The sequence below is a fragment of the Zeus faber genome, assembly GCF_960531495.2.
Source record: "Zeus faber genome assembly, chromosome: 6".
Lineage (NCBI taxonomy): Eukaryota > Metazoa > Chordata > Actinopteri > Zeiformes > Zeidae > Zeus > Zeus faber.
This window is the reverse complement of record NC_137201.1, coordinates 20,019,982-20,047,199: the sequence shown is the minus strand read 5'-3', so window position 1 is coordinate 20,047,199 and position 27,218 is coordinate 20,019,982. Positions and strand designations below refer to the sequence as shown.

The following is a 27,218-nucleotide window of genomic DNA, read 5'->3' as shown; positions in this document are numbered from 1 at the left end:
GTAACATACATACTAGTAGGAATACAAAATAGAAATAAAAGGAATAGACTATTATGGTATGTGCAGTAAAGTGGCATGGGAATAATGTGAGGACTAGTACTAGGACTAGGACTTTATGCCGTGTATTGCAATTATATCAGGGCATCAGTCGGTCATTTATATACTTAAAAAGAAACGTCACTTTTATCACAGCAACTTCTACTTTTACTGAGCACACCTGTCGCCAGGTAACCAGCGGGAAATCTCCGCACTCCGTGCCGCCCGCGATTTGCGGGAACGCACCATTACCCTCTGCCTGTGACGTCATGACGTACGGGCGAGGAGGAGGCGACGCGAGGAAGCCGCAACAAACACAGAGAGAGAGAGAGAGAGAGAGAGAGAGAGAGAGAGAGAGAGACGGGGACACAGGGCGTCACGGTGCGAGCGGCGTCCATGCTCCGACCATGGCTCCACCACACGCGCTTCTCCTCAAACTCGCCCTCTTCGCCGCCGTGCTCGCTCACACGCAAGGTAGGCGACGGCCGACCCCCGCGCCGCGGCGAGCGCAGCGCCGACGCCGCTGGACGAACGGGTGGACTGAGAAGACAGCGGCGGCGGCGGCGGCTAGGATCCGTTAGCGCGTTAGCAGCAGCGAGCTAACGCGCTAACGGGCCGGGCCCTGCTTGTTATGCCCCGGACTGCGCCCTTTCGTTGGGGTTACTGCTCCGACCGGGTGGCAGGAGGGCGGTTCGCCTGGTTAAGGTGCCCGAGCGGTGTCGTGTTTTTTTTGTTTGTTTTTTTTTCTTCAATGTACTGTCAGTATTTTTGGCAGCAGTTTTGTGGCAGTTTTTTTTGTTGTTGTTGTGGTGCAAATTGCGCCGACAGTCATTTTTATGACTGGATGTGCCCCAGCGCTAAGCTAACAGCGTTAGCTTCAGAATCTCACCGCTAGTTCTGGGCTTGCACAACATTAGCTTCAGGCTAACGGGGAGGTTATCTGGCCAGCCTTGTTCACATATCACACATATATATGTACAGTATGTGGCGTGTTCAAAATATACATCATGTGTATATGTATATAATCTAATTTCGCGTTCTGATATCTCCTTCTCGCTTGAAGGAGTTCGTTATTGTTACTGGTAAACGTTTAAGGTCTGATTCATTTTTTTTTTTAAATATACTTTAACGGTCGGAATATTTTCACAATAACCTTAGAAATAATAACATAAAAAGCCTTGCAACGCTGCGAATGAAGTAGTTTGCTTCGTACATTTATTACAAGTGACAGACGTTGCTCTGTGCGCCCCAGTGCCCATTTAGAATTGGACGCAATTTCAACACAAAGACATTTAATATTTGTAACGAACTCAGGTTACCTCCCCTCTTTATTACATGCAACGCACAACATCCGTCTCATTCTCATTCATTGTTTGGATCGTTGTCTGGATGAATTTCAGCTTATTTCCCCATGGTATGACAAGTGTTGTGCCGTGGTGCTTGTTTTTCCTGCGTTAATGTTTGTTTTATCAGTTAAAACGAATCGTTTTCCAGTCCCGGACCAGTTTGTTGTTAAACTGACATTTCTTTCACATGACCACAAATCAGTTGGGACAGACCTGGTATTCTGGGGGAAAAAAGAAGAGAGAATTAAAATCTTCCCCGGTCTTTACTCCACACAGTCACCCCGATGAAAAATTTAATGTTCAGACTTGAATATTTTATTATGTACGCGACTGGAGAAACACCCTTAAGCCAGGTCTACTCGACAACCTTCTTTACGTTTTAATATTGACTATAGCTTTTAATTGCGCCCACCGTGTCAGAAATGTGGCTGCAAAGACATTTTGGGGGCGATTGTGCATGATGAAATGAGTGGCGGTCAGGCGCAAGGTGCTGTAGTCTGTGCCAAAGTGGAATATCGTCCCAGCTCACTTCACCCTACACCTGCACATTATGTCCTGACACTGAGGGCCAGAACATGGCTTTAAAACCCTTTGACGTGCGCCAAATTTTCTGAATTCTGAATCACCAGTCGTATTGTGACTGGGTGTCACATCAGCCTGGTTCATGTCAGTGTCCTTCAGAGACGGCAGACAAATGGTTTCTCTGTGAATGTCAATGATTGTAGCTGTGATTTTTAGGAATCCATCGTTACCATTGAGTTCTGAGTATGCACTCTTTCGTTTGCACATGGTGAGCACCAATACTAATAATGAAATTTGCAGATAAAATTGTAGTGAGATGACAATCCTTTTTTTTGAGGACACTATTCGAATTTTTTTATTAGCGCATATATATATATATATATATATATATATATATATAAAAAGCATATTCAGATATAGCGTGAACCGTCACTGTGTTCCCTCAAATACAACATGCTCCTTTCACCATGTTTTAGTGATATGTAAAAACCTGGACATTTTTACATGAGCACAGTTTTGTAAAATAATTCAAAAGTAATTTATTATGTCACATCAGGGAGACATTTTAGAAAGGGTAATAAAACGGTGACTGACATACGGTCGCATGCTGTTGTACTGTGAAAAATATATCGGGAGTATTTTTGTTGGGTCACACAAGCTGAGGTTAAACGAATCCAGTGTCCATTACTCATCTGAGGGACACTTATAGAGAAATTGAACAATGTTGGCTTTCTAGGTATTCTATGTTAACTGAAATGCTTTCATCTTTCACTCTTACACTTTTGCTGTTATACTTGAATAATGTTGTAATAAGTAAGACCCTCAAGGACTATTGCATTATCTTAAAGTACTTAAGATAGGATAATACTTATGCTTAACTTTATATATACTTACTTATATATACATACCATATACTATGCCTAATAATAGTAAAGGAGCATTTCACTACATCTGGCATTAATCTCGGTTATAAAGGAAATTAGGCTGAAATGATAAATTTGTCTCTTGTGTTTTCTTTAAATATGTTATTGTCTTATAATTGACTTGGAAAATGTCGGAGTAGGAGCTACAGTATAATCTTATTAGTCTTATTTCGCCTAAAGAAATCTTGGCCTTCAATTCACCTGATACTTTGTTTTTGCGTGCCATGAAACCTAAATTGAATAACAGAAAGCCAATTTTTTAGCGTATGGTTTGCATTGTGAGTCTTATCCTTCCGATCTGCAAAGGAGGCTTTTGTTTTGTTATGTTTGATATAACTGGCTCCTCTTTGTGTCTGACACACAGGTCACTATGGGAATCCTCTAGACAAGTATATCCGTCACTATGAAGGACTCTCCTACGACACGGACGTCCTGCACAGCAAACACCAGAGAGCGAAGAGGGCGCTCTCGCATGAGGACAAGTTCCTGCATTTCGATTTCCACGCTCATGGAAGGCATGTCATCTTTCTTATCATTTTTCCCATCACCTCAATTATTTGAGCTGATCTCGATCGTTTTATAAAACCGACAGATCCCACATTCCCATGTTTGATCCAAGGTTAAGGGGAAGTGTCACAACAAATTGAATTGTGCTAAGTAAGGAGCTCTGATATATCAATATTGTAATATGACAGTAGATATCGTCTGGGATTTTGTCTATTTTATTGTCATAATATTGCTTCATGTTGTCTTTAAGGAGCATTATGCTAGGGTCACACCGCCGGCGACGGGGGCTTCTGTGCACCTGGCTTTTATGGCTGTGTCGGCTCAAATTCTACTGGCTGTTGTGGGCGTGCCAGACATTTCAAACCTCTTTCCCTTTCTATATTTAATACACATTGCATAGATAGATTGGGCCGTGTCTACTTAAATTATTATATATATTTTTTAAATGGTGGAGCTGTTTACTTAGCAAAATAAATTACCTCTTAAAAAATTGTAAGTAATCTTGCCCATCCGTCCCTTAAAATAAAGAATTGTCCTTATTGGAGAATAAAATTACATGTTCCTTATTTTATCAATAGTTTAACAAAACATTTTTAATAAAAAAGAAAATAGGAACAATACACAGTGGTAAGGGCGTCCGATTTTTCCAAGGATCAGCGCCATTGAGAGAGTATCTTCCCTCCTATTGGCTGTCGCCCAGCGCTGCTCATTTGCATAAAGTTGAAACCTGCTCAACTTTCCTTGTCGCTGTGAACCTGTCAGCTTGTCGCTGGCGTCGCTCCTCCCCCTGCAGCCGGATGAAGCTGAACTCCATTTGAAATGCATTGAAATGCGTCGCTTTACAGCACACATTCACCGGCGGTGTGACCCTACCATTACAGTAAAGTAATCCAATTTGAATTTAATCTGAACTTCAGAGACTGTTCTAGATGTTCTTCTCAACCCCGTTACCTGAGTGGTCATAATATACACATTACTAATGATGTTTGTGACATATTAATTGTGTATTAATATCTCATGAAAAAAATCATCTTTAAAATGTTGTCAAATTGCCAATATTGTCAAAGATATAGTGACTTTTGATTTTTACTCAGCCCTGTGGTTGAAACAAATTAGCTGTCTGCAATATTTTGTTCAATGTCAATAGATAGCTCCTCTGCAAAAGATAGACATGTAGAGCAATGTGAAGGGGGGGCATTTAATTGTTAATCACACTGATTTGTATGACAATTAATGATCAACTAAAATTTCATCATCGTGGCTGCCCTACATATGACTGAAACCAAGCTGTTTGTTTCCAAAGCTCACGGCAAAATGGTTGTATTGTTGGTAATTTGAGGAAGAGGCTGAGAGATTAACTGTGATCCAGCGCTACTTATGTTTAATTCCACATTTCACAGTCCTGTGATGAAGCTCTGTGCAGCACCTTCTGCAGTTGCTATTTAGTAAAATGTGTCCAAACTATGTGGGATGACGGACCCGGTACAGACCATCTGGCTGAGAACTTGGCATGGACTGGTGCTATTCCTGCCTGTAGCAGGGCCTGCTGTTCCCAAGCTCACATGCTGCTTAATAAGGAAGGAAACGAATCAAAACTGCACAAACAAACACAATGAAGGAAGACGCCTCTTACTTTGAAGTGGCAAAGCCTTCTCAAAAACAACAACTGATAAGTAGCCTAGAAGTACGATTTACCCCTGACGTTTTGTTGCGGTACGCTATTTACCATTGCTTTGCATAAATTCAAAGAATGGTGCAAGCATGCTTGAGTGGGTTGATATCTTGCTGCTTAACTGGTGAACACAGACGGAGCTTCAATTATTGTTTTTATTTATAGTACTGGCTTTTTCCGGAGCAACGCTCGGCAGAAAAGGGCGTCTCATAAAATATGTGTAAAGCTTGAATTTTCTGTTCAGGCAGCATTAAAATGTATGCTTCACCAAATACATATTTCCTTGTTTGGAAAAGTAGCATATCCAACACTTAAAAATGTTTTTTTTTTTCTGGCATGCCCATGTTTTGCAATAATCACATGTACAAAAACCTGTTTAGTGCCAGAAAGTAATTTCAACTTGGAATCTAGACTGAAATATGCTGCACTTTATTTAAATTTTGTTCTTTGCGCCCACACACGGCAATCTAATCTGTATTTATCTCGCATGGCGCTTCGTATTCAATGGGTTTGTTTCCTGCTGTCAACAGGAAAGCCCCATTGTTTCAAAACGTCCCATCTATTTGCTGTCGCTCGATAGCTTGGATGTGTTCTTTCTGCCAAAAACCACCCTGTCCTTCACTTCCCCATTTCTCTTAAATTTGCAGTTACTTTCCCCAACAAGCCTGTCTAAATGGTGCCTAACTTCCACTTCAGACAACACCAAATTCAGCAACACACACCCAAAACCAAAAATAGCCACATTCTCAGCGGGTTGTGAAAGAAATGGGCACTAAACACATTCAGGAGGTGACAGACACATTTTTGTATGTGCTTTTCTATTGTTGTAATTGGTTTTTACTGAATTTTCTGCCATCATCTACAAAAAGCTTTTGGTTCAATTTTTATAACACTTGGATTTTCATGTATTTTTTATTTATTTTTTATTTTTTTGCAATTCAGACATTTTAATCTACGGATGAAGAGGGACACCACCTTATTTGCCCAGGATCTAAAGGTGGAGGTTTCTGGACAAGAGGTTCCATATGATACTTCCCATATCTACACAGGCGAACTCTACGGTGAGACAGTACCATTTGTAATTTGGACCTGTGCACATATTACATTTATTTTTTTTGAGTAGAAAAAGCACTGCCTGGGGGGCTTTTTGTGTTAATATAACACAAAGATGATGATGCAATAAACATATATCCATAACAACGCACCACAGCGCAGCTGATAACACTTTGTATCTGAGAAAGCTGCAAATCTTAACGCCATCTCCTGAGCAGCCCTTGACGATGTAAGGGCTTCTCTGGGGGGAAAAGTGCTCTCTGAAAAAGGTTTAAACTTCTGGAAAAACTCCAAACTGCCGGAAAAGCTTACTGTGAAGTTCTATGAAAGACAAGTGCTGCTGGTTGGGGAACAATGCTACATGTGAACATCGCCTTTATGTGTGTTTTTATAGACTGAGATGTTCTACGATGCTTTTGTCAGCATGATTATCGTCATGTGATAGATAACCCTCTGACTTTCCAAAATGGCTCCTCAGGTGAGAAAGGCACCCTGAGTCACGGTTCTGTAATAGACGGCAGGTTTGACGGTTTCATCCAGACCTACCACGGCACCTACTACGTGGAGCCCGCCGAGAGATACCTGAAGGACAAAGATGTTCCCTTCCACTCCGTCATCTACCACGAGGACGACATCAGTGAGTCCACATCAACTCCAGCAGCCCATGTAGTGTTAAAACAGTTTGTTTTCAATGAATCACACAGTGCATTTGATTGGAAGGAAGGGCATGTAAATGGGTGGTCAGGAGAGTGTGAGAAAAGGGGAGAACTAATCTTTTCATCTTACAGTTGAGCAGATAGAGACAGACTGGTGTGATCCTCCCTCGGGGAACTGAGATACCCAGGGTGCTCATTAGCTGAGTAACAGGATCTTTCTCTCGGGCTGCACAGCTCAATTAAGCAGCCCTTACACTGTCGCTACCACTAGCGAGCGCTGAACCCACCACCAAGCGGGCATCCCATGGTTCTGAGTCATCTGTGTGTGCGTAGCATGTGGCTGATGGCGGAAAATAGGCACAAAAAGTGAGAGGAATGGCTAATGAGAGCGTGAGGTGTGTAATGATTCACCCGGCGATCCAGAGACGTCAGAGCATTAGCTGATCCAGCGCCAGAAATAGAGTGACTCAGGGGGGTTAAGTAGCTCACATTGTCTCCTGTAATCTGAACGCTGTTGTGTCTGTCTCTCGTTCAGACTACCCATACAAGTACGGTCCAGAGGGTGGCTGTGCGGACCACTCTGTGTTTGAAAGGATGAGGCAATTCCAGGCCTCAGTCATGGAGGAGGCCCCAAAGGTGAATCTACATAACACACCTTGGTGCCAATATAAAAAATATTGTACTCCCTTTTTTTGTAATTTCTATCTGTTTATGGGATGTTTTATCTGTTTATTTATTTATTTTAATTTTTTTCCAATATTCCTCTATGGCATTCCCTGCTGAAATACATTGTGGTCCAAGAACAGGAACAAATTAGCCCAAGTGTGGCTAGCAAAGTTGGTATCCAGGTGTCCAAAGAGTCAGATCACTTTCATTAAGTAGTCCCTCAAAACACAATTAAAAAAAATTAACTTTCCATACTTCCCTTAAAGAGGCACTATCAGGCTCCGAGAGCCACCAACAATCTGTATTAATGATCCATAATAATAATAAATCCATTCCATAATTCCAGGACCACACTGAACCCTTGGCTGCAATCTTCCTCACTGCACAAGATGTTGTTAACTGTCGGGCGTTGTCTTTTTGTTGTATTGTTGGAGTCTTTTTCTATTTAACAATGTTAAGCCGGCAAATTTCCACTTTGGGGACAATTGCATTTTATTCTAAATGAAACAACTTCTTCCCACTTGATATGCCTCTTAACGACCAATCGACTACAGTCTTGGTGACAAGTCTATGAGTGAGGGTGGAGAAAAAAATCCTCCACCTCAAAACCTTAATTTCAACGGTTGATACTTTCACTTTAGGTTTGCTTTTATTGTCGCACACCAATAGTGCTGTCGAGAATCCGCTTTGTTTGTCACTGGTTGCCATGGTTTTGCCTGTGCCTTCAACTATAAGCTATGCCAACATTCTCCGTTTGGAGATTAAGTGGGTTGTGAAACTGACTGGAGGTGGCCTTAGAAATCAGCAGCAGGATTTAAAATCCCAAATGATAAATTACATTAAAAAATATTTGCGTTCCCTTATTTGGAAATTACTGTTTGGTTTTAAAATAATAAATCAACTATTTCTTGCCTCCTGTCAATCTCCTATCACTCCCCACGCCAGGAGGAAAACACTAACGACCCAGACCTGCTGAGGAAGAAGAGGATGGCCCAGGTGGAGAAGAACACCTGCCAGCTCTTCATTCAAACTGACCACCTCTTCTTCAAGTACTACAAGACCAGAGAAGCTGTCATTGCACAGGTAAGGCAACGCGCGCCATGCTTTACCATGGCAACACTTTACTATAGAAACTCTGCTCACAAGTGCTGGGGGGAGAACTTTTTGCTACATAGTATATCACCATCAATGAGCAAATTGACATGCCCGTTAAATTTCTGACTCCTGAAAATAATCATATCAATGATTTGATCCATCGTTTCTCTTTATTTATGGCGTACTCTACGTCAGTTTCTGCCCTGCGTGCTTTGTGCTGATCCCAACCAGTAGATGGCGCCGAGCCACACCTATGTTACTCTTATGACTGAGATTGGCATGCCATATAGTTCAGTTCACAGCTCAGAACATGTTCTAGTGCCCAGTATCTACTGATAGAAACAGGCACGTCCAAATTTCAGCAGCCAGGGGGAAGCATTGGTTAAGTCTGCAGGGTCACAAAGCCATTCTTCACTCCCTGTTGCAGATCTCCAGTCACGTCAAGGCAATCGATGCCATCTATCAGGGCACAGACTTCATGGGCATTCGCAACATCAGTTTCATGGTGAAGAGGATACGGGTGAGTTTCTGGTCAATGGTTTCCATTTTAATGTATTGTATTACGTTCCACGACTGTTGACCCACTTTAAATCCTCCCCATCTGTAGATAAACACTACCATCGACGAGCGGGACAAATCAAACCCATTCCGTTTTGCCAACATCGGAGTGGAGAAGTTCCTGGAGCTGAACTCTGAGCAGAACCATGATCATTACTGCCTCGCCTACGTCTTCACCGACAGAGACTTTGATGATGGTGTCCTTGGTTTGGCCTGGGTTGGAGCTCCTGCAGGTACTGAAACATAGCAGATGGAACTCATAAATATGTTTTCCCCCGTCCAGAGAGGAGAGGTTTCGATGTTTCCGTTTTTTGGGCCTTCCTCCCAAAGTTGTGGAAAGGAATTGTGGGCGTATGCAACATTTTTGTGCTAAATTATAATTTTTTCCGTTCCCAGATTTACACATGAAATTATTAATCAGCAGTTCAATATTGTCTCAGTAATCAACATCTCAAATTGACTTCTATGGGGGAACAAGTCAAATGATGGACAAACGTTTGATACTGTCTTAATGTCAACGAATTGAATAATCAATCGTGGAGATCCTCATAGGTTCTGTCCAAGGTAGAGTAGGGGGAGGTAAAGTTAGACACCCATGTCCCTCTCTTCTGGAGGAACAACAGATATCGCTTCCTTTTGGAGTAAATCTGTTATTTTTCCATGACTGGGATTTGATGTTTGTCTTTTCCCCTGCTACTTGTCAGTCACATTTTTCGAGGACACAAGTTAGGGCTGAGCGACGTTACAGACTTTACGAAATTACCGAAATAAGACTCCTTTTTGTACAAACAAGGACCTTGGTGAATTTGAAGGATGCGTTGCTGAGAGCTCTTTCTTTTCCTTCTCAGGGAGCTCGGGAGGAATATGTGAGAAAAGCAAATTATACTCTGACGGTAAAAAGAAATCTCTCAACACCGGCATCATTACCGTACAGAACTACGCCTCCCACGTCCCTTCCAAAGTTTCGCACATCACGTTCGCACATGAAGTCGGCCACAACTTCGGCTCCCCGGTGAGTCCCTCAGATGCAGAATCCTTTTATCTCCTGTGTGTAAGGCATTACTAGGCGGTGCAGTCTTTTCCCCGTCTTGTCTTTTACCCTGCAGTTCCTCTCCTCTTGCAGCATGACTCCGGGTCTGAGTGCACTCCGGGGGAATCCAAGAGCCAGGACAAGAAGGAGAAGGGAAACTACATCATGTATGCCAGAGCCACGTCTGGAGACAAGCTCAACAACAACAAGTTCTCCAGCTGCAGCGTGCGCAACATCAGCCAGGTGCTGGAGAAGAAGAGAGGAAACTGCTTTGTGGGTACGTGGGTGTGTGTGTGTACGATTATTTTATTTATATACATATTTATCTATTTATTTATTTGATTTTCCTAACACTGAAGGAATAAAGAAGAAATCTAGTTATCATTTGTTTCCATTCAAACTTTGTTAACAATATCATGACTGTATTGAACCAACAACCCTGAAGTGTGCATCGTACTGTAGTGTTATGTCTACGTTTATAGTTGTCTGGTTGGGGCACCACTCTCTTTTGATTAGTTAAGAGAACCTAATATATTTAAAGTAAAACAAGCTTTAAAGCATTATTAATCAATTTTGTACTAATAAAGTGTGTGGGTCTACTCTTACAGTGACCTTCAGCAATTACTTAGAGCTAAACATCACACTACAACGTCCTTAGAAATAAATGAAGTATTTATTTAAAGCTTAAATGCTTGGCAATGAAAGGTAAAATAAAAAAAATGAAAATAAGAGATGAAATCAATTGAACAAATAAGGAAGCAATTAACTGGGGAAAATAAATTATTCGCTGATTTGTCAGCTATTGGGAAGTGGGTGTTTATGAGATAAGAAAATGAACAGAGGCCTAAATAGAATTCCTACGTTCGAACAGATTTAAACTCCAACACCACCAACTGCGTCTAAAACGCAGGAATCATCTGAATCCTCTGGGGTGGGAGTGATTCGGCTTAACTGTTTCTTAGGGATGCCACAGTGAGGAATTTTTCCCACCGGTTAATAAACTCATGATGAAATTTTTTTTTAACATCGTCATGTTATTAACCCCGTCATGAGTTAAACACCGTCTGCCACGAAAATGAACCAGATGGGTTCTATTTCTATATAAAACAACAAATAAACGCCCGAACACCGTGCAACACCGATAACCGTGGCAACCCTACCGTCAGTAGTTGACTCATTAAAAAATAAACTTGCACTTTAACGTCTGTGGCCTCTCGACGATAAGTACAAAGCTATTATTAACTCGAGAAAGCAGGTTGTGGAGTTACTAAATTCATCAAAAACTTGGGTGACTATAAAAATGAAACAAAAGGGCTCGCTATGTGCATTCACGATCCAGAAAGTTTCAGAAAGTTACAAGTTAAACTTGTAAAATGTAAAATAAAACGACAAGTAGACTAAAGAAAAAAGTGAAAGTTGAAACAAGGGGGAAAATGCTCTTTCCAGAGATGTCGGCACTTTTTATCAGAAGAGACGAGGGCGTGTCGCTCAGAGGCAGTCCCCCCCCTGTGACGTTGCGTCCTCTCTGATTGGGCTTGCAGTGGTTTATCCTCATTTAATACAATCTAATTTGATCGTTTATACAGAATACTCACAACTCCCATCACCGTCAATTATCGGAATTAAAACAATACAAATGAACTTTAAACAGTGTTACAAAAAACAACAAAAAAAAAAAAATATATATATATATATATGTAGAGTAATAAAACAAACACACAAACATAAATGACTGACTACGTGGTATAACAAATTCATGCCCGTATCAATAATAACAAAGGATATATTACTTAAATGATAATTAATTTAGTACCATAACTAAAACATTTTATCAGTGAGCCGCGGTGGTGAAATGGGCCTCTTATCCCACCCCCTGATGTCGGTAAAGGTCCACGGTAAAAATACATTTAGCCCTCAGACATTCGTCAGTTTGAGTAAAAAATAATTGCCTATTACGCTTATATCGATTACTGGGTGATATAATATGGGCACAGTTGTATTCTAAAGCATGGAATGCACTGTGGAAACGTAAAGGTAATGTTTTCTCAGAGATTTAGGACTTGGCTCAGTAAGCCTTTAGATAAGGGTGCCAGCAAGAGAAAGGGGACGAGATAGAGGGAGAGAGGAAAGCTTTGTTCTTGAATGTGTCTGTGTATGTCTTTGAGCAAAGTGAAGGCGCTTCTCTTGAGGAAATGACTTGTATCGGTTGTCCATGCACAGATTCAAAGCGTCGCCCTGGTGTTAACCTCATACGACCAGAAAAATGGGTTGGAGAGTTTTACAACCGAGTGACCCCCTGGCCGGTCACTAAAAGGTTTCCTATCTTGTGAGGATTTTATGACAGTTAAACGTTGTAGGCTTAAAGCAAAAAAAGTCGACGGTCTGTTTTTATCACAAAAGCCTGGTGTTGTGGGCCCCGTGGTAATAAACATTGTTCCATCTGGTGCCCTCAGTTCAAAGAGCAGGGTCCTGGAAGATCCGACCATGCCAGAGAAATAGAATCCAGTTTATGGAGACGGTTCACCACAGTACTGAACCATGAACATTTGGTAAATAAATTAGAAAGACTGTGAAGGCGTTCCCTTGCTGACGTTGCAAATTTTTTCTATATGAGCCTTCTGGAAGGGACCAAACTCGCTATTAACTTTAAGCGCTCCCGTAGAATATTCATTGTCAGAGCGGCCAAATTTTTCATACTCATACGTGAAAGTCATAGTGAAATCTCTTCACTTTTAGAGATTTATGGTTTTTATTTGGTCTATCTCTTTCTTACTGGGCCCTTTTGCTCTATAGTCACACTTATGACATCATTAAAAGTCACACTTATAATGATGACCACTTCTTTCTACTAACCCTAACTTTCAAATTGGAAATGTTGGCCCCTGTTTTCTCTCCTATTCCTGTGAAATCGTATTAATGTTTGGGGTGTTTGTTTTGCCCTCAGAGTCTGGCCAGCCGATCTGTGGGAACGGCATGGTGGAGCCTGGGGAGGAGTGTGACTGCGGCTACAGTGACCAATGCAGAGACCAGTGCTGCTATGACGCCAACCAGCCGGACAACAAGAAGTGCAAACTGAAGCCAAACAAAGTCTGCAGGTCAGTTTGATGAGAAAGGGGGGGAACATGGAACACCCAACTTTTTTTAACCCATTGTCTAAAACTTTATTAACATAACAATTCATGAGAAAACTGATTTTTTTTTTTTTTTTTTTTAATCCTGTATCCTTCCTCCCCCATCTGCCTACGACTACTTCTAGAAAAGCATTAGAAAGTTCATTCAACATATAGGTTTTTAGAAATGATCCCTTCAGTAGGTCCGTGTTCAGATTGAATGTAGTGCTTTTATTTGGAAACATACAGCAAGGTGGTAAACCCACCTGCTAATCACAAGGTCCAGTTTTCTCGCCCCTGCATTGTTTCTCTCTGTACTCAACCCTTGTTTTGGTCTAATGAGTTAAACCTTTGTGTCGCCACAGCCCGAGCCAGGGCCCTTGTTGCACTGCCGAGTGCACTTACAAGGGCCGCAATGAGAAGTGCAGGGAGGAGTCGGAGTGCGCTCACCAGGGCATGTGCAACGGAGGCACCGCCCAGTGCCCGACCTCCGAGCCCAAGGCCAACTTCACCGCCTGCCACAGCGAGACGCAAGTCTGCCTCAACGGGGTGGGTAGAGGGATGATCCGCCTGGCACAACGTCCCCGGCACCTACTGAGCTTTGAGATAAGATGGTATTTGGTGTTTTTATTTAAGAATGACCTCGGGTGTCTCCCCCTCCACAGGGCTGCTCCGGCTCCATCTGTGAGAAGTACGGGCTGGAGGTGTGCACTTGCGCCAGCCAGGAGGGGAAAGACGAGACGGAGCTCTGCCATGTGTGCTGCATGGACAAGAGTAAGTCCTCACTTACACCTGCATGTGTGACGTCGAAACTTTTTCCATTTCGGAGGAATCGTCACAATCATTACATTGGCTTCTGAAAATTTAGTAGATACAGATGTTAAAGTAAAGTAAATTGCTGCAGTTATGTGTCCAACCACTGTGAACCACTGGTTTAATGTCCAAACTCCTCCTTTCGCACTTTAAATTCTGGCTGAGTCTGGGGCTACAGCTCCGCTGTGAGAGCGCAGAACACAGTCTGTCTCACCCAGACAGATAAAAACAAATGTATAATGTACTTAAAAATGTATTACAATCAACTTAAGTACGAGAAATGGAATGTGGAGGTTCTGTGTACTGATCTGGTTGTTTTTTGTTCCCAGTGAACCCCAACACGTGCAGCAGCACAGGCTCGGAGCGCCTGGCGCGCTTCTTCAACAAGAAGGTGACCACGCTGCCTGCGGGCTCACCATGCAACGACTTCAAGGGCTACTGTGACGTGTTCAGGAAGTGCCGCCTGGTGGATGCCGATGGACCCCTGGCCCGGCTCAAGAAGGCCATCTTCAACCCAGAGCTGTACGAGAACATCGCAGAGTGGATCGTGGTGCGTGCTCTCACCTCAACTCCGGTTTTTCTCGTCGGGCGGTGGCGGTGTTTGCACTCGAGTGATATTCTGTCCTCCTCCTCCGGCAGGCTCACTGGTGGGCGGTGCTGCTGATGGGCATTGCCCTCATTATGCTGATGGCTGGTTTCATCAAGATCTGCAGCGTGCACACCCCCAGCAGTAACCCCAAACTGCCCCCACCCAAACCACTGCCAGGTGGGTCCCGTCGCTTCCTGCTGGTTCTGCTCGTGTTTAGATTTCAAACCTTTCGCTGTTGTTGTTGTTTAAGTTAAGCAGTGACAGACTTAAATTGCTCCATTTCCAAAGTCACAGGGAAACTAATAATAGAGCCTCAGAGTTGCACTGTCCTCAGGTGGTTCTTATCTGTTTATTTCTGTTGTATTCAAGCACAACGGTATGAATGAGCCATGAGAATTTAATTCATAGGTTTGTTTTAGAGACACAATTTTACCTGTAAACGACCTTTGTGAGCTGAACTACTTGCCTCACACTGCTCCTCTGTCGGGAATCTTTTACTCCCCACTCTATTTTTTATTATCCACTAGATTCATTGCTATCCTTATTTTTGCGCTTTAAAATATGTTCCGCTCCTTTCTTTTCTTGCCCGTTTGCACCATCGGAGTCCACTTGTTTTGCGATACGCGTGCGCAGTTGAATGACCACAAAATAAACCTAATTTAAATTGACAGGCACGCTGAAGCGGCGGCGAGCGCAGCAGCACGCCAACTCCCAGGTGCAGCACCAGTCGCACGGGGGCCACGGGCCCCACGGGGCCCACGGGGCCCAGAGGCAGCCCCAGCGGGCGGCGCAGCCCCAGCGGGCCGCGCAGCCGCAACGGGCGGCGCAGCCCCAGCGACACCACCGTCAGCCCAGAGAGAACTATCAGATGGGCCAGATGAGACGCTGAACCCCTCCCCCACCTGCCCACCCACCCACCCCCCCACCCCCACCCCCCGATGCCTTGGCTCCTCCTTGTGCCTACAGCGGGAAAACACGACGTCACTCCATCCAAAGAAAAGCCCGGTGCGGTCTGTAAGTCTCCACCACACCTTCCGCCCGCAGACCGACAGGACAAACGGAAAACAGCAGAACCACTCTACCTGCAGTCCATCAGAGCGACCGCGCGGCTCTTTGACCTTCTGACGTTTCCCATGCGGCGTGGTCCGCCGTCTTTTTCACCTTCTTTATTATTATTATATTTTTATCATTTATTTTCTTTTTAAGGAGTGCCAAGGAGTTTAGGAATAACCCGCAGCTTTAGTACATTTAGTGATGTGTTCTTTTCTTTTTTTTTTTTGTTTTTGTTTTTTTTCTCTCTCTCCTTTTTCATCTCCTGGAGTGACAGGCCCGTGGCTGCTGGTGAACCGCTCAGTGTTTTTTTTTTTTCTTTTCCATCCCCCTCTCGCCGCCATCGAGAGGCAGCTATGCTGGGACTCGTGGCACGGGTGTGATTTTTACACGTTTTTTGAAATGGAAAAAGACACAGGCTGCGGTCTCTCGTGCAGGACTTGTCTTCTGCATGTGACTGTACAGATTTAAATGTATCATAAGTGGAAAAACAAACTTATTTCTACTGTAAATGTGCAAATCTTTACTTTTAGCTCTTTTTTTTTTTTTTTTTTTTTCTGATTCAGTTAGCGCACTCAGGACGCACGAAGGTGCAGGCCGTGAAGACTCACCTGGACCTGGGTGTTGAGGAACCGACACTGCGCAAAGTTCCTCGCGCTCATCCAAGCACGCGGACCTATTGCTGTCGTCGTAGGTCACTAGAGTGGGATCGCGAACAAGGACGCCATATTTACACCATTATATCGACCTTCGCTGTCCGAGGTCTCCCTTCATTCTGCTAACATCTTGTTTTGTGTTGGAGCGAAGATTCTGTGTCGGGAAGAAATGGAAGAAGGCTTGTTTCGAAACATCCGTGTTTCCTTTTTAATTTTGCTAAAAAAAAAAAAATAAATATATATATATATATATATATATATATATATATATATATATATATATATATATATATATATATATATATATATATATATATATATATATATATATATATATATATATATATATTTTTTTTTTTTTTTTTTTTTTTTTATCAATGGTGAACAACCACTAACCGAGGGCGATTATTCTTTCCTGGTCACACGAAAACAACGAGTGACCACTGCAGCGGCTGAGAAATCTTTCTTCAGCCTCCACTGAGCCGCCTCTCTCTCTCTCTCTCTCTCTCTCTCTCTCTCTCTCTCTCTCTCTCTCTCTCTCTCTCTCTCTCTCTCTCTCTCTCTCTCTCTCTCTCTCTCTCTCTCTCTCTCTCTCTCTCTCTCTCTCTCTCTCTCTCTCTCTCTCTCTCTCTCTCTCTCTCTCTCTCTCTCTCTCTCTCTCTCTCTCTCTCTCTCTCTCTGCGCCGTCTCGACACGCGACGCCTCAATCGTCGCGGAGTCGGCCTTTTATTTTTTTTAGTTTTCAAGGATTCCATTATGGGTGTTCCGAAGTACATGAGATTACATCATTCCTCAGCTAATTTGTCTCGAGATAATTAATCTGTTCTGAGAATTTTTTTTTTTTCAATGTGGGCATGCAGACACATTTATTAAATGTGACTAGTAATTGACAAAGGTCTGTAATATTTGTATGTCACACGTAATCACTTTTTGCTTCGATGGCCGATATCTTTAGAAACACGTAGAGGGACCGAAGGAGTTGTTATGCAGTTGTATCGTCACAATACACAATTTAAAAAAAACAAACAAACAAAAAAAAAAAAAAACCCACTGCCGTGTGTTTGCAGTGGACAGTGGTGCAGGAGCCAAGCGGCTGTTTTTGTTTTCTCTTTTAAACCAAGTACACTTACCTCGAGGCCGCTTCATCACCCGACCCAACCCTCCAAGAGCGTGGGCCTCCGTGCTAGTTTACATTAGTGTGCCATAGCAGTTTGTAGTGCAGCACTTTGTGAACGGCTCTTATCCCCGGGGGAACACTCCGGGGGGGCAGGCTTCTGGGGGCCCAGCGGTTTGGCTCCGTTTTGCTTTGGTTTCCCGCTTCCTCGTCATTTAACGGGAGGGATGGAGAAGCTGCAAAGTGATGGTGTGTAAGCAGGCGGAGTTGGGAAATCTCCGGTTCAGAAAGTGAAATTCCACCCGGGACATTCAACCGCGTGGATTCGCTCGCGAGCATCGACCGATGAGCGAAAATGGGCTGGAGCAGAGACCTGGCGGGATTTTTGCTTTCTGGACCTGGAATGTTTCACCTCTTGTCAGCGGGAGATACGCAGCGCAGCGCAAAAGCCATTTGTCTTATTGCACCCAGTGATGGTTTCCTGCAGACCAAGCGGCTTTGTACGCAGCCTCTCGACTGGTGAAACGGTAAAGTGCTGCCTGCCTTCCACAAACCACAGGGACAACAAAGCACAGGAAGCCAGGTTCCACCAGAGACCGTATTATTGTTATTATTATTGTTGTTGTTGTTATTGTTATTATTATTATTATTATCATTATCATCATCATCATTATCCCAGAGACGCTTGACACTCGTTTGGTTCTCACCAGTTGAAGCCTGAAAACGAACTGCTAAACTGTCCGAACGCCGCTCCTTCTGTGTTCACATCGTGAAGAAAAATGAAGAATCCCAACACAGCTGTTGTGCCGGACGGAGCGTCGCACGGGCCGTTTAAATCTGAAGTGTAAGCGGCGACACGTTAGGTGGCTTCAGATCCGGACGGTGCTTCCCGAGAAGACGAGTCTGGTCGTTTCGGAGAGTGACTTTGCTTCCACGTTGTTTCCCCAAAGTCACTAATAGTACCGTCTCTGGTGGCTTTTCTGTGGGTCTGACTTCTATATTTTTTTACTTTTTATCTGAATACATTTCCTACATCTTGTGATGTGCGTCACACCATTTCCCGCATGCTCGTCGGGGGCAATGAGGAACTAGGATTTATGTCGACGATTCATTTCACAGCGCAGACGAATTGGGGAGGTGAAATCAATTCCTTGTGGACTTGACCTGTACAAAGTGGAGCCATTTTTAAATTCCCTCACTGAGGCTAAAACCATTCCTACTAGCCTTGAATACACACATGTATACTTGTACAGTACTTGGGAGAACTTGCATTTCATTTGAAGATGAAAATTACATTTTGATACTCTTTTCTTTTCTTTTTTTTTTTTTTTTTTTTGTAATCTATAAATTCTGAAGTAAAATGTTCAAAGACACTTGTGTGAGAAACTTTCCTCTCCTAAGTTATTTATGTTCTTATTCGTGCTTGTTCAAATGGGCTTTGCTTAAAATCCTTTTTTTCCTCCATCAGTGATTTATAAAGAGGAAGAAAAAAAAAAAAGATTCCCTGTGATAGACTTAATGTTACATTCTTAATTTTTGTCTTTGTTATCCTGTGGCATGGTTTGGGTAGAAGAGAATAATGCCTGTACATTTACTTTTTTCTTTTTTCTTTTTTTTTTTTCATTATTATTTCGTAGTCTTGATCAAGTTTTTAGGTAAACGTGCTGAAATGTCCAAATTTGAATTAAAATTGTTGTAGGTGATGTAGGCCGAAAGAACACAAGATTAAAAAGGTAAAAACGACTTTGATTTTAATGTTCACTGTGTTTTATACAGTATCCGAAATCTTTTGTTCACTTTGAACATTTTTACAAAAAAAAAAAAAAAAATTCAAATTGTATCGTGCAAAGAGATGTAATTTTTGGAGTACTTGAAATGCGTTAATTAAAAGACTCGTTGAAAATAAACTAGACCCCTGTTTACTGTCTTGTTTGTGGAGTGTTTGGCTTTCTCTTTATGTTTACAGGATATTTGGAGGGGGGGGGGGGTGACCTAAATGCATCTAAATTTAAATGACAAACTTGACAAACGGTCTGGCCTCCTTCCTCGACTAACTTGTGTAGATTGTGTGAAATGCAAAATTAAGCATCACAAATATAACATCCACATTGCTGACAAAAAGGGCAATACAACAACAAAAAATAAAATGTACCTTAATTTGTGTGGATTACTTCATATATTTAGTGTAATTAAAGAGGGAAAATAACACCAAAAAAATATTTTGCTACAGACCCCTTATAATTCCTTCATGGACCTCTAGGGGGTCGCACACTCCAGCTTGGAACCCCTGATTTAAAGGTCCCAGAAAGGAATGATGAGAAACCGGGCCTTTCAGATTGTTTGGGCTGAAAGCGACTGGTCTACTGTGGTTCTAACTTTTCAGTGTTTTAACCTCATAAAGACAATTACAACTTGTGATGTGTTTAGCAATTTGGCCTTAAACAAGGAACTATGAATACTTGTCAATGTCAAAATGGGCGAGGCCAAACTTGACTCCACATGACTTAGTCTACCATTCACTCAAGTGAGGTGTTGCTGCCGGGGCTTCATTGCTTTAGTCTCATTAACGGGGGATTGTTTTCCACCATTAGCACAGCATCGTGGAAACACCCTCCTGCACATGCAACGGAACGTGGCATCGTATTGATTCTCGATGCGGAGCGTGTGTCAATCGGTGTTGTCCGGCTGGAGCGAGTGGCGACCAGCGCCACAGCTGGTTTGGGCGTCGTCGCCGCGGACAGCCGGGTGCATGTTCTCACACGTGTTTCCATTATTTCACTCCCTTGTCCGGAACAATTCAGTGGCGAAAGAGACGAACAAACCCGCCACTGACAGACGTGCGCATCGTGTTGTGACATCAGCTCCAGCGAAATGCTGACGTCACACCAACAAGTCCGACCTTTGTCTGTTCAATATGATAACTATCCAGTCGCCTGCCCAGACAGTTCATATGCCAGCAGCTAACTGTGAAGTTCTTCTTTATCCACTTTACTATGGCCAGTCCTGTTGTTCCGCTTTCAGATGAAATGAGCAGAGATTTACAAGTGGTTGGGGTTGGGTCGTGGCTCGCAGCCCAAAGGTTCCCAAATGTTTATCCTCAACGATCGATCTCAATATAACCTGATTCAATCTGAGAATCCCACTCTTAAAAAGACACAGTAATTCATACTTTATGTTTAATGTATTCGCTAGCTGTCTCAAAGGCCTCAAATCATCCAAGGGCTCGTGACCCCTCCTGTGATTTCTGGCGACCCCCCAATTGGGGCTCTGGAACCCCAGGTTGGTAACCACTCCTCGAAGCGCGTGCATAGAAAGAATCACATCTGTGATTGTGTGCGCATGCTGCGTGTATGACATCATTCCATTGAACCCTTCCTCCTTTAGGAGGTGTTCAATGGAAAATTGAACTTGGAGAATAATGTGCAAAATGCTTTAAATCACTGCGTCTCTTTTTAAGCCATTTTAATGGAGACAAAACAAAACTGAGAATTTATATATAACAACATTTATGACAACATTACAGAACACGACAGGGAATTTATTCATGCCTTGCAAGTTTTTATTAAATTACAAATCCGAACCGCATAAACATGCAATACATCATAAAATAACTTAAGGTGATGGAGGCATAATGAGACATAATGAACTAATAGATAATAATACATTCTCCAAAACGTAGTGCGTCCGAGCAAAGGGAACTGGTTGTTTCATATTTACACGATTTTTACAATGCATACACGTCATGTCACATGAAAGAAAAAAAAAAAGGACTAATACAAGTTTTTGTCAAACTTAAAACATAGAAAATCACTGTTAAAATGTCACATCCAAGATTAAATTACGGAGCAAATTAAGGGCATCGGTGTCAGCGCAGCCTATCGTCTACAGCCGGTTGCGGTTTTGTTTTAATGCCCAAAAAGTCTCTCCAGCCGCCGGGAGACAATTCTCTGCAGAACGTTCTGTGACTCTCATGTGACTACATCCTACCCTAAAGAAAACCCCCCAAAAAACACCGCGCGGTTCCACCCGTCCGTCCCGAGAGAAGCCGGGCGGGTCCCGGACGCTCTCTAGTTCATGGTGATCATCTCGTATTTGTCCTTGAGGCTGATGTCCTCGTCGTCGTCGTCCTCCTCCTCCTCCTCCTCGTGGTGCTTGTCGGGCTCCTCCAGGCGCGGGTGGTGCAGCTCAATCAGCAGGAAGTAGAGGACGGCCCCGATCACGCCGCCCACCATGGGCCCCGCCACCGGGATCCACCACCAGTAGTCCGCGGTGCTGCGGACCGCCACACCACACAACACGTCACGGTGAAGCCACAGGGAATTGATCAGCGAGGGAACGCGGAGCGGGGTCGGGGTGGGGCGACCGGGGTGGGGCGATCCGGGCGGGGCGGCCAGCGCGTGATCGTTCCCACGCATCGACCGCACCCCAACAGCGCATGCAACGTTATATGACACGCGGGTTCAGAGTCTACGAGTCAACACGCTCTTCCAATGAGCCAGTGTGTGAAATCCAATAAAGTTACCGCGCCCAATTTGGAATAATTACAACCACACAGCCGTGATTCCGGACGAGATCCGGCGAGTTGTATCAGAGTCGTTCCGAATGATTCTTAAAGCCTCTGTAATGTTTCACCCTCCGCCCGGAAAAGTCCCGATTTATCATGTTCGAAAACAACTCCCTATTATTGACTTCAGAGGGGGAGTGAGAATGCGCCACGGGGAGAAGAAGACAAGACGAGCTGACGGAGAACGACGCCCCCCCGCCCAGCGGGGTCTGGGGCTCTCGCCCCCTCTCACCTGAACACCTCCATGCCCCACCCGGCCACGGCCGTGAACAGCCGGGGCCCCAGGTCCCTGGCGGGGTTGAGCGGGTAGCCGCAGTTCAGTCCCATGGAGACGCCGATGGCCATCAGGATCAGGCCGACGGCCAGAGGCTCCACCCCTTTGGGAGCGCCGATGTTTTCGCTGTCGATGATGGCCAGGATGCACAGGACCAGCATGCCCGTCCCCACCACCTGGAGGGAGACACTGCCACTCTTTAAATTCCGGGGTGAACTAGTCGCGCCGCGTCCAGTCTGTGATCATTCAGAGTTGCGGCGCCACGACAGCAACAACAGGATCACTGCTGAGATAATAAAATACATCTGAACACAGTCAAGTGGACTAACTCCGATCCAACGTGACCTCAAAATAACAATTCAAAAAAGAGAGTCAAAAACAGACTCTACCATCTTTTTGTTCCATAATAAGACCTGACGTGGTTTCATCGGCTAAGTCAAGCTGCTAGACGTATTATTTCTGGATGGCTGCTACATCCGTAACAAAAGAGGCCGGAGTATGGATTTGACCGTCCCATGAATGTCAGAAAATGGGTCATTAGACCCAAAACCAGGCGGACGAGAGGGACGCTCTCAGACAAAGTAGAACAATCAATTTGCATTAGCCAAGTTTCCACAAAAAAAGAGCAACCACACGGTGCTGAGTGAATGAACGGGAGCGACAGTGAGGAAGGAAGAGGAGAGAGAGGAAGAGGAGGAGGAGGGAGAGGAAGAGGAGGAGGAGAAGGAGGGAAAGGAGTAGGAGGAGGGAAAGGAGTAGGAGGAGGAAGAAGAAGAAGTGGAGGAGGAGGAGGAAGAAGAAGAAGAGTAGGAGGAGGAGGAGGGAGAGGAAGAGGCGGAGGAGGAAGAGGAGGAGGAGGGAAAGGAGGAGGAGGAGGAGGGAGAGGAGGGAGAGGGAGAGGAGGGAGAGGAAGAGGAGGAGGCAGATGGACAGGAGGAGGAGGAAGAGGAAGAGGAGGAGGAGGAGGAGGGAGAGGAGGAGGAGGAGGAGGGAGAGGAGGAGGAGGAGGAGGAGGGAGAGGAGGGAGAGGAGGAGGAGGACGGAGAGGAGGAGGAGGAGGAAGAGGAGGAAGAGGAAGAGGAGGAGGAGGAGGAGGAGGAAAGACTCCATGCCCACCTGATCGATGAAGCCTCCCAGCACCGAGAGGTGTCGTCCAGGGTACGAAGCGAAGATGTGACCCGTGGCGTTGATGCCCGTCACTGACAGGTTCCCGCTGGTGAAGTCCATGAAGGCATCTGTAGGAAAATGGACAAAACAAAGACACGAGACGGTGTAGCGTGACATAAAATATCTGTTTGTTCATCACGATCTATTGGGTTAGAGAGGCTTTGGAACCTAACCCTAGCATCTTCTATCTGACTTTTTGGACCTGAATTCTCCATTTGCCCCATGAGCATTGAATCCATATTTACCGTGGTACAAGCCAAACACTGCCGCCGCTCCGGCGAAGGCACCGAGAAACTGAGCGATGACGTAGAAAGGAAACTTCCATATCTTGAGTTTGCCCACGATCACCATGGCCAGCGACACGGCAGGGTTGACGTGGCCCCCTGGGGTGGGCGGAGCACAGAGCGGCACGGTCAGACGAGGCCCGAGGGCTGAGCTGAAACAAAGCTCCTCCATCGCCACGCAGCGGCACGTTTAGCGGAGAGCAGAAGGGGAGCAGCCCCGGAGGCGGGAGGGCATTTTGTTCCCCGACTGACGGAGAGAATAATAGTAGACTGATAGTAGACTGATAGTAGAATAATAGTAGACTAATAGTAGAATAATAGTAGACTAATAGTACATTTACATTTACATTTAGTCATTTAGCAGACGCTTTTATCCAAAGCGACTTACAATTGTTCAAACACCGACGGACGCAGCCATCAGGAGCAATTAGGGGTTAAGTGTCACTACAGGACACTACAGCATGCTAGCAGGAGGAGTAGATAGTAGAATAATAGTAGAATAATAGTTGACTAATACTAGATTAATAGTAGAATAAAAGTAGAATAATGGTAGAATAATAGTAGGATAATATTAGACTAATAGTAGAATAATAGTAGACTAATAGTAGAATAATAGTAGAATAATAGTTGACTAATACTAGATTAATAGTAGAATAAAAGTAGAATAATGGTAGAATAATTGTAGACTAATACTAGATTGATAGTAGAATAAAAGTAGAATAATAGTAGAATAATAGTAGGATAATATTAGACTAATAGTAGAATAATAGTAGACTAATAGTAGAATAATAGTAGACTAATAGTAGATTAATAGTAGAATAGTAGTAGAATAAAAGTAGAATAATAGTAGACTAATAGCAGAAAAATATTAGACTAATAGAAGAATAATAGTAGAATAATAGTAGACTAATAGTAGAATAATAGTAGAATAATAGTAGAATAATAGTTGACTAATACTAGATTAATAGTAGAATAAAAGTAGAATAATGGTAGAATAATAGTAGACTAATAGTATAATAATAGTAGAATACTAGTAGAATAATAGTAGACTAATAGTAGAATAATGGTAGACTAATAGTAGACTAATAGTAGAATAATGGTAGAATAATAGTAGACTAATAGTAGAATAATAGTAGGATATTAGTAGAATAATAGTAGAATAATAGTAGAATAATAGTAGACTAATAGTAGGATAATAGTAGAATAATAGTAGACTAATAGTAGAATAATAGTAGAATAATAGTAGACTAATAGTAGAATAATAGTAGAATAATAGTAGACTAATAGTAGAATAATAGTAGACTAATAGTAGAATAATAGTAGACTAATAGTAGAATAATAGTAGGATATTAGTAGAATAATAGTAGACTAATAGTAGAATAATAGTAGACTAATAGTAGAATAATAGTAGACTAATAGTAGAATAATAGCAGGATAATAGTAGAATAATAGTAGACTAATAGTAGACTAATAGTAGACTAATAGTAGAATAATAGTAGACTAATAGTAGAATAATAGTAGGATAATAGTAGAATAATAGTAGACTAATAGTAGACTAATAGTAGACTAATAGTAGAATAATAGTAGACTAATAGTAGAATAAAAGTAGACTAGAAACCCTTTCCTTGGACAGTCCAATGTTAAACCTCAACTCAGCGCTATCAATTGAGTCAGTGTTACTTCTGTAGTATCAACTTAATATTTCCTATTTCATATTTCACTGACCCTAACCCTCTCCATAGATGAGAAACTCCCTAAATCTTTGGCATTTGGATGCATTTCCGTTTGGTAAGCGCACTTCCATATGCTCAGCCTGAACTCAACCACACCCGAACCATAACCGTCTCTAACCTTATACCAGCTTAATTATCTATTATTATGGGATACCTGGATGTAGGCTTCTCTACTCCGATACCAGCCATTGAACTGTGATGTAATCAAGTCGAAATGTCTCAGGAGGAGGGAGGCTGCTTAACTTCGAAAATTCAAGTGATTTTCAGCTGACACCAAGTTAAATATTAACATTGACTCCATTGTGAATCATCTCATCGTCAGTTTACATTGAGCTGAGTGTTGTCCTGTAACTACAAGTGCTACTTGGTGCTTAGCTGTACGGTAGTTCATACGGAATGTTCGGCTTTTGACTTTGTTTTTTTTTTTTGGTTTTTTTTTGTGCCATCTACTCTAAATGGACAAGCTGCTGATGAGGGGATGGATCTGCGGAGGGGAGAAGTCTTGTCGAGACCGAGTTCGAGTCTCTGCTGTGGTGAAAGGAAATCGATGGTGTTATGCAGGACATCCAGAGCCCCGGGGTTGCGTACGACCTCGATGGGGCTGACGCCATAAAATGTGCCGGACCCCCCCCCCCCCAAAAAAAAAGAGGAACGGAAAAAGAAAGAAAAATCGAATGTTGGAGAGAGGTGGCACACTCCCGCTGACACCAGCACCGCACGGCAGGGCCGGTAGTCGCGGTCACGTCTTAGTAATAGGGAGGAAACCATCGGTTAGATGCGGGGATGCAGTGACGCAGGGCTGAGTGATACACATTGATATGGAATCCAGATCGTGATATGAGAGATTTGTTCTGGGATTTTTTTGTGATCCGGTTATTATGTTCATTTAGGAGGATTGCAGTACGGTTTTTCGGTTTTCTGAACTTCATACACTGTTCTAAACAATGGTCGTAATATCCACATGACTGATTCTCAAATATTTCTTGTGTGTAAATGTCTGACGGCACAGAGCGTCACCCCCACAAAAAAGAATATCGTCAAATTATCGTTGAGGGGGTACAGAGGTCCCAATAAAAAAAAAAAAAAAAGCTGCACGTTCGACCGTTGCCACGCCACATTCTGCGCGGACGGCGTGGCTCATATTCACCTGACACCCCGCCGGAGACGTACACCGCCAGCGTGAGTCCGGTGGAGAAGCCGATGTGCACGGTGAGCGGCTCGCCCAGCGTGTTGCGGCTCAGCACCGTCTGAGCCACCGAGCCGCAGCCGAACAACTGAAAAACAGGGGTTTGGGGATTCAACTCACGGACCCTCGCAATCCGTTCCATCAACGTCGACATTTTTAAAAACATAATACATCACATCCGACGAAGCAGAGGAGTTGGGAGCGAGGAAAACTTTAAGCGTACGAAACACACAATCGCTTGATTGGTTAACAGTTCCTGTTGTGAAGAAATAAATACGATCAAATATTACTTACAACCAAGACGAACGTCCCCAGGAACTCTGCCAGGAATTCCTTGAATATTCCATGCTTGAGGGCACAGTGTTGCCTCATGCTTGACTTTCACTACCTCGCACCAGGTCTGACGGCGACTACGGTCCGAGGGGGTCAGACGTCCAATGGAGGCGGCGGGGACGCTGGCGTGGAACCTCCACCTCCAGCCGCCCGCCCCGGCCATTCAGAGCACATCATTGATCCGGTGATTAGGAGCCCATCGCATTCCCCTCTCTCTGCTGTAGTCACAACACCGCTTCGTTTTCAGAAGGCCCAGAGGGAAGCGATTAACGCAAAATGTA

The 27,218-nt window shown here is 43.5% G+C and overlaps 2 protein-coding genes across 2 annotated transcripts; one reads left to right on the top strand and one right to left on the bottom strand.

Annotated features, from left to right (window-relative positions):
• Positions 1-301: 301 nt before the first annotated feature.
• LOC307231752 (disintegrin and metalloproteinase domain-containing protein 10-like) lies at positions 302-15,465 on the top strand (the record flags this gene model as incomplete). The annotated part of the gene is made up of 16 exons (XM_080002555.1): positions 302-510; positions 3,192-3,342; positions 5,949-6,067; positions 6,538-6,696; positions 7,251-7,351; positions 8,327-8,464; positions 8,904-8,996; positions 9,084-9,267; positions 9,883-10,046; positions 10,158-10,341; positions 13,009-13,159; positions 13,540-13,723; positions 13,840-13,948; positions 14,317-14,537; positions 14,627-14,753; positions 15,248-15,465. The coding sequence occupies exons 1-16, from the start codon at positions 306-308 to the stop codon at positions 15,463-15,465; spliced, it is 2,508 nt and encodes an 835-aa protein (XP_079858681.1). The 5' UTR covers positions 302-305.
• Positions 15,466-21,463: 5,998 nt separating this feature from the next.
• LOC307231978 (aquaporin-9-like) lies at positions 21,464-26,976 on the bottom strand (the record flags this gene model as incomplete). Its single annotated transcript, XM_080002859.1, has 6 exons — positions 21,464-21,668; positions 22,193-22,410; positions 23,351-23,469; positions 23,647-23,784; positions 26,566-26,692; positions 26,899-26,976. 6 exons carry the CDS (start codon positions 26,974-26,976, stop codon positions 21,464-21,466), a joined length of 885 nt encoding a protein of 294 aa, XP_079858985.1.
• Positions 26,977-27,218: the final 242 nt, after the last annotated feature.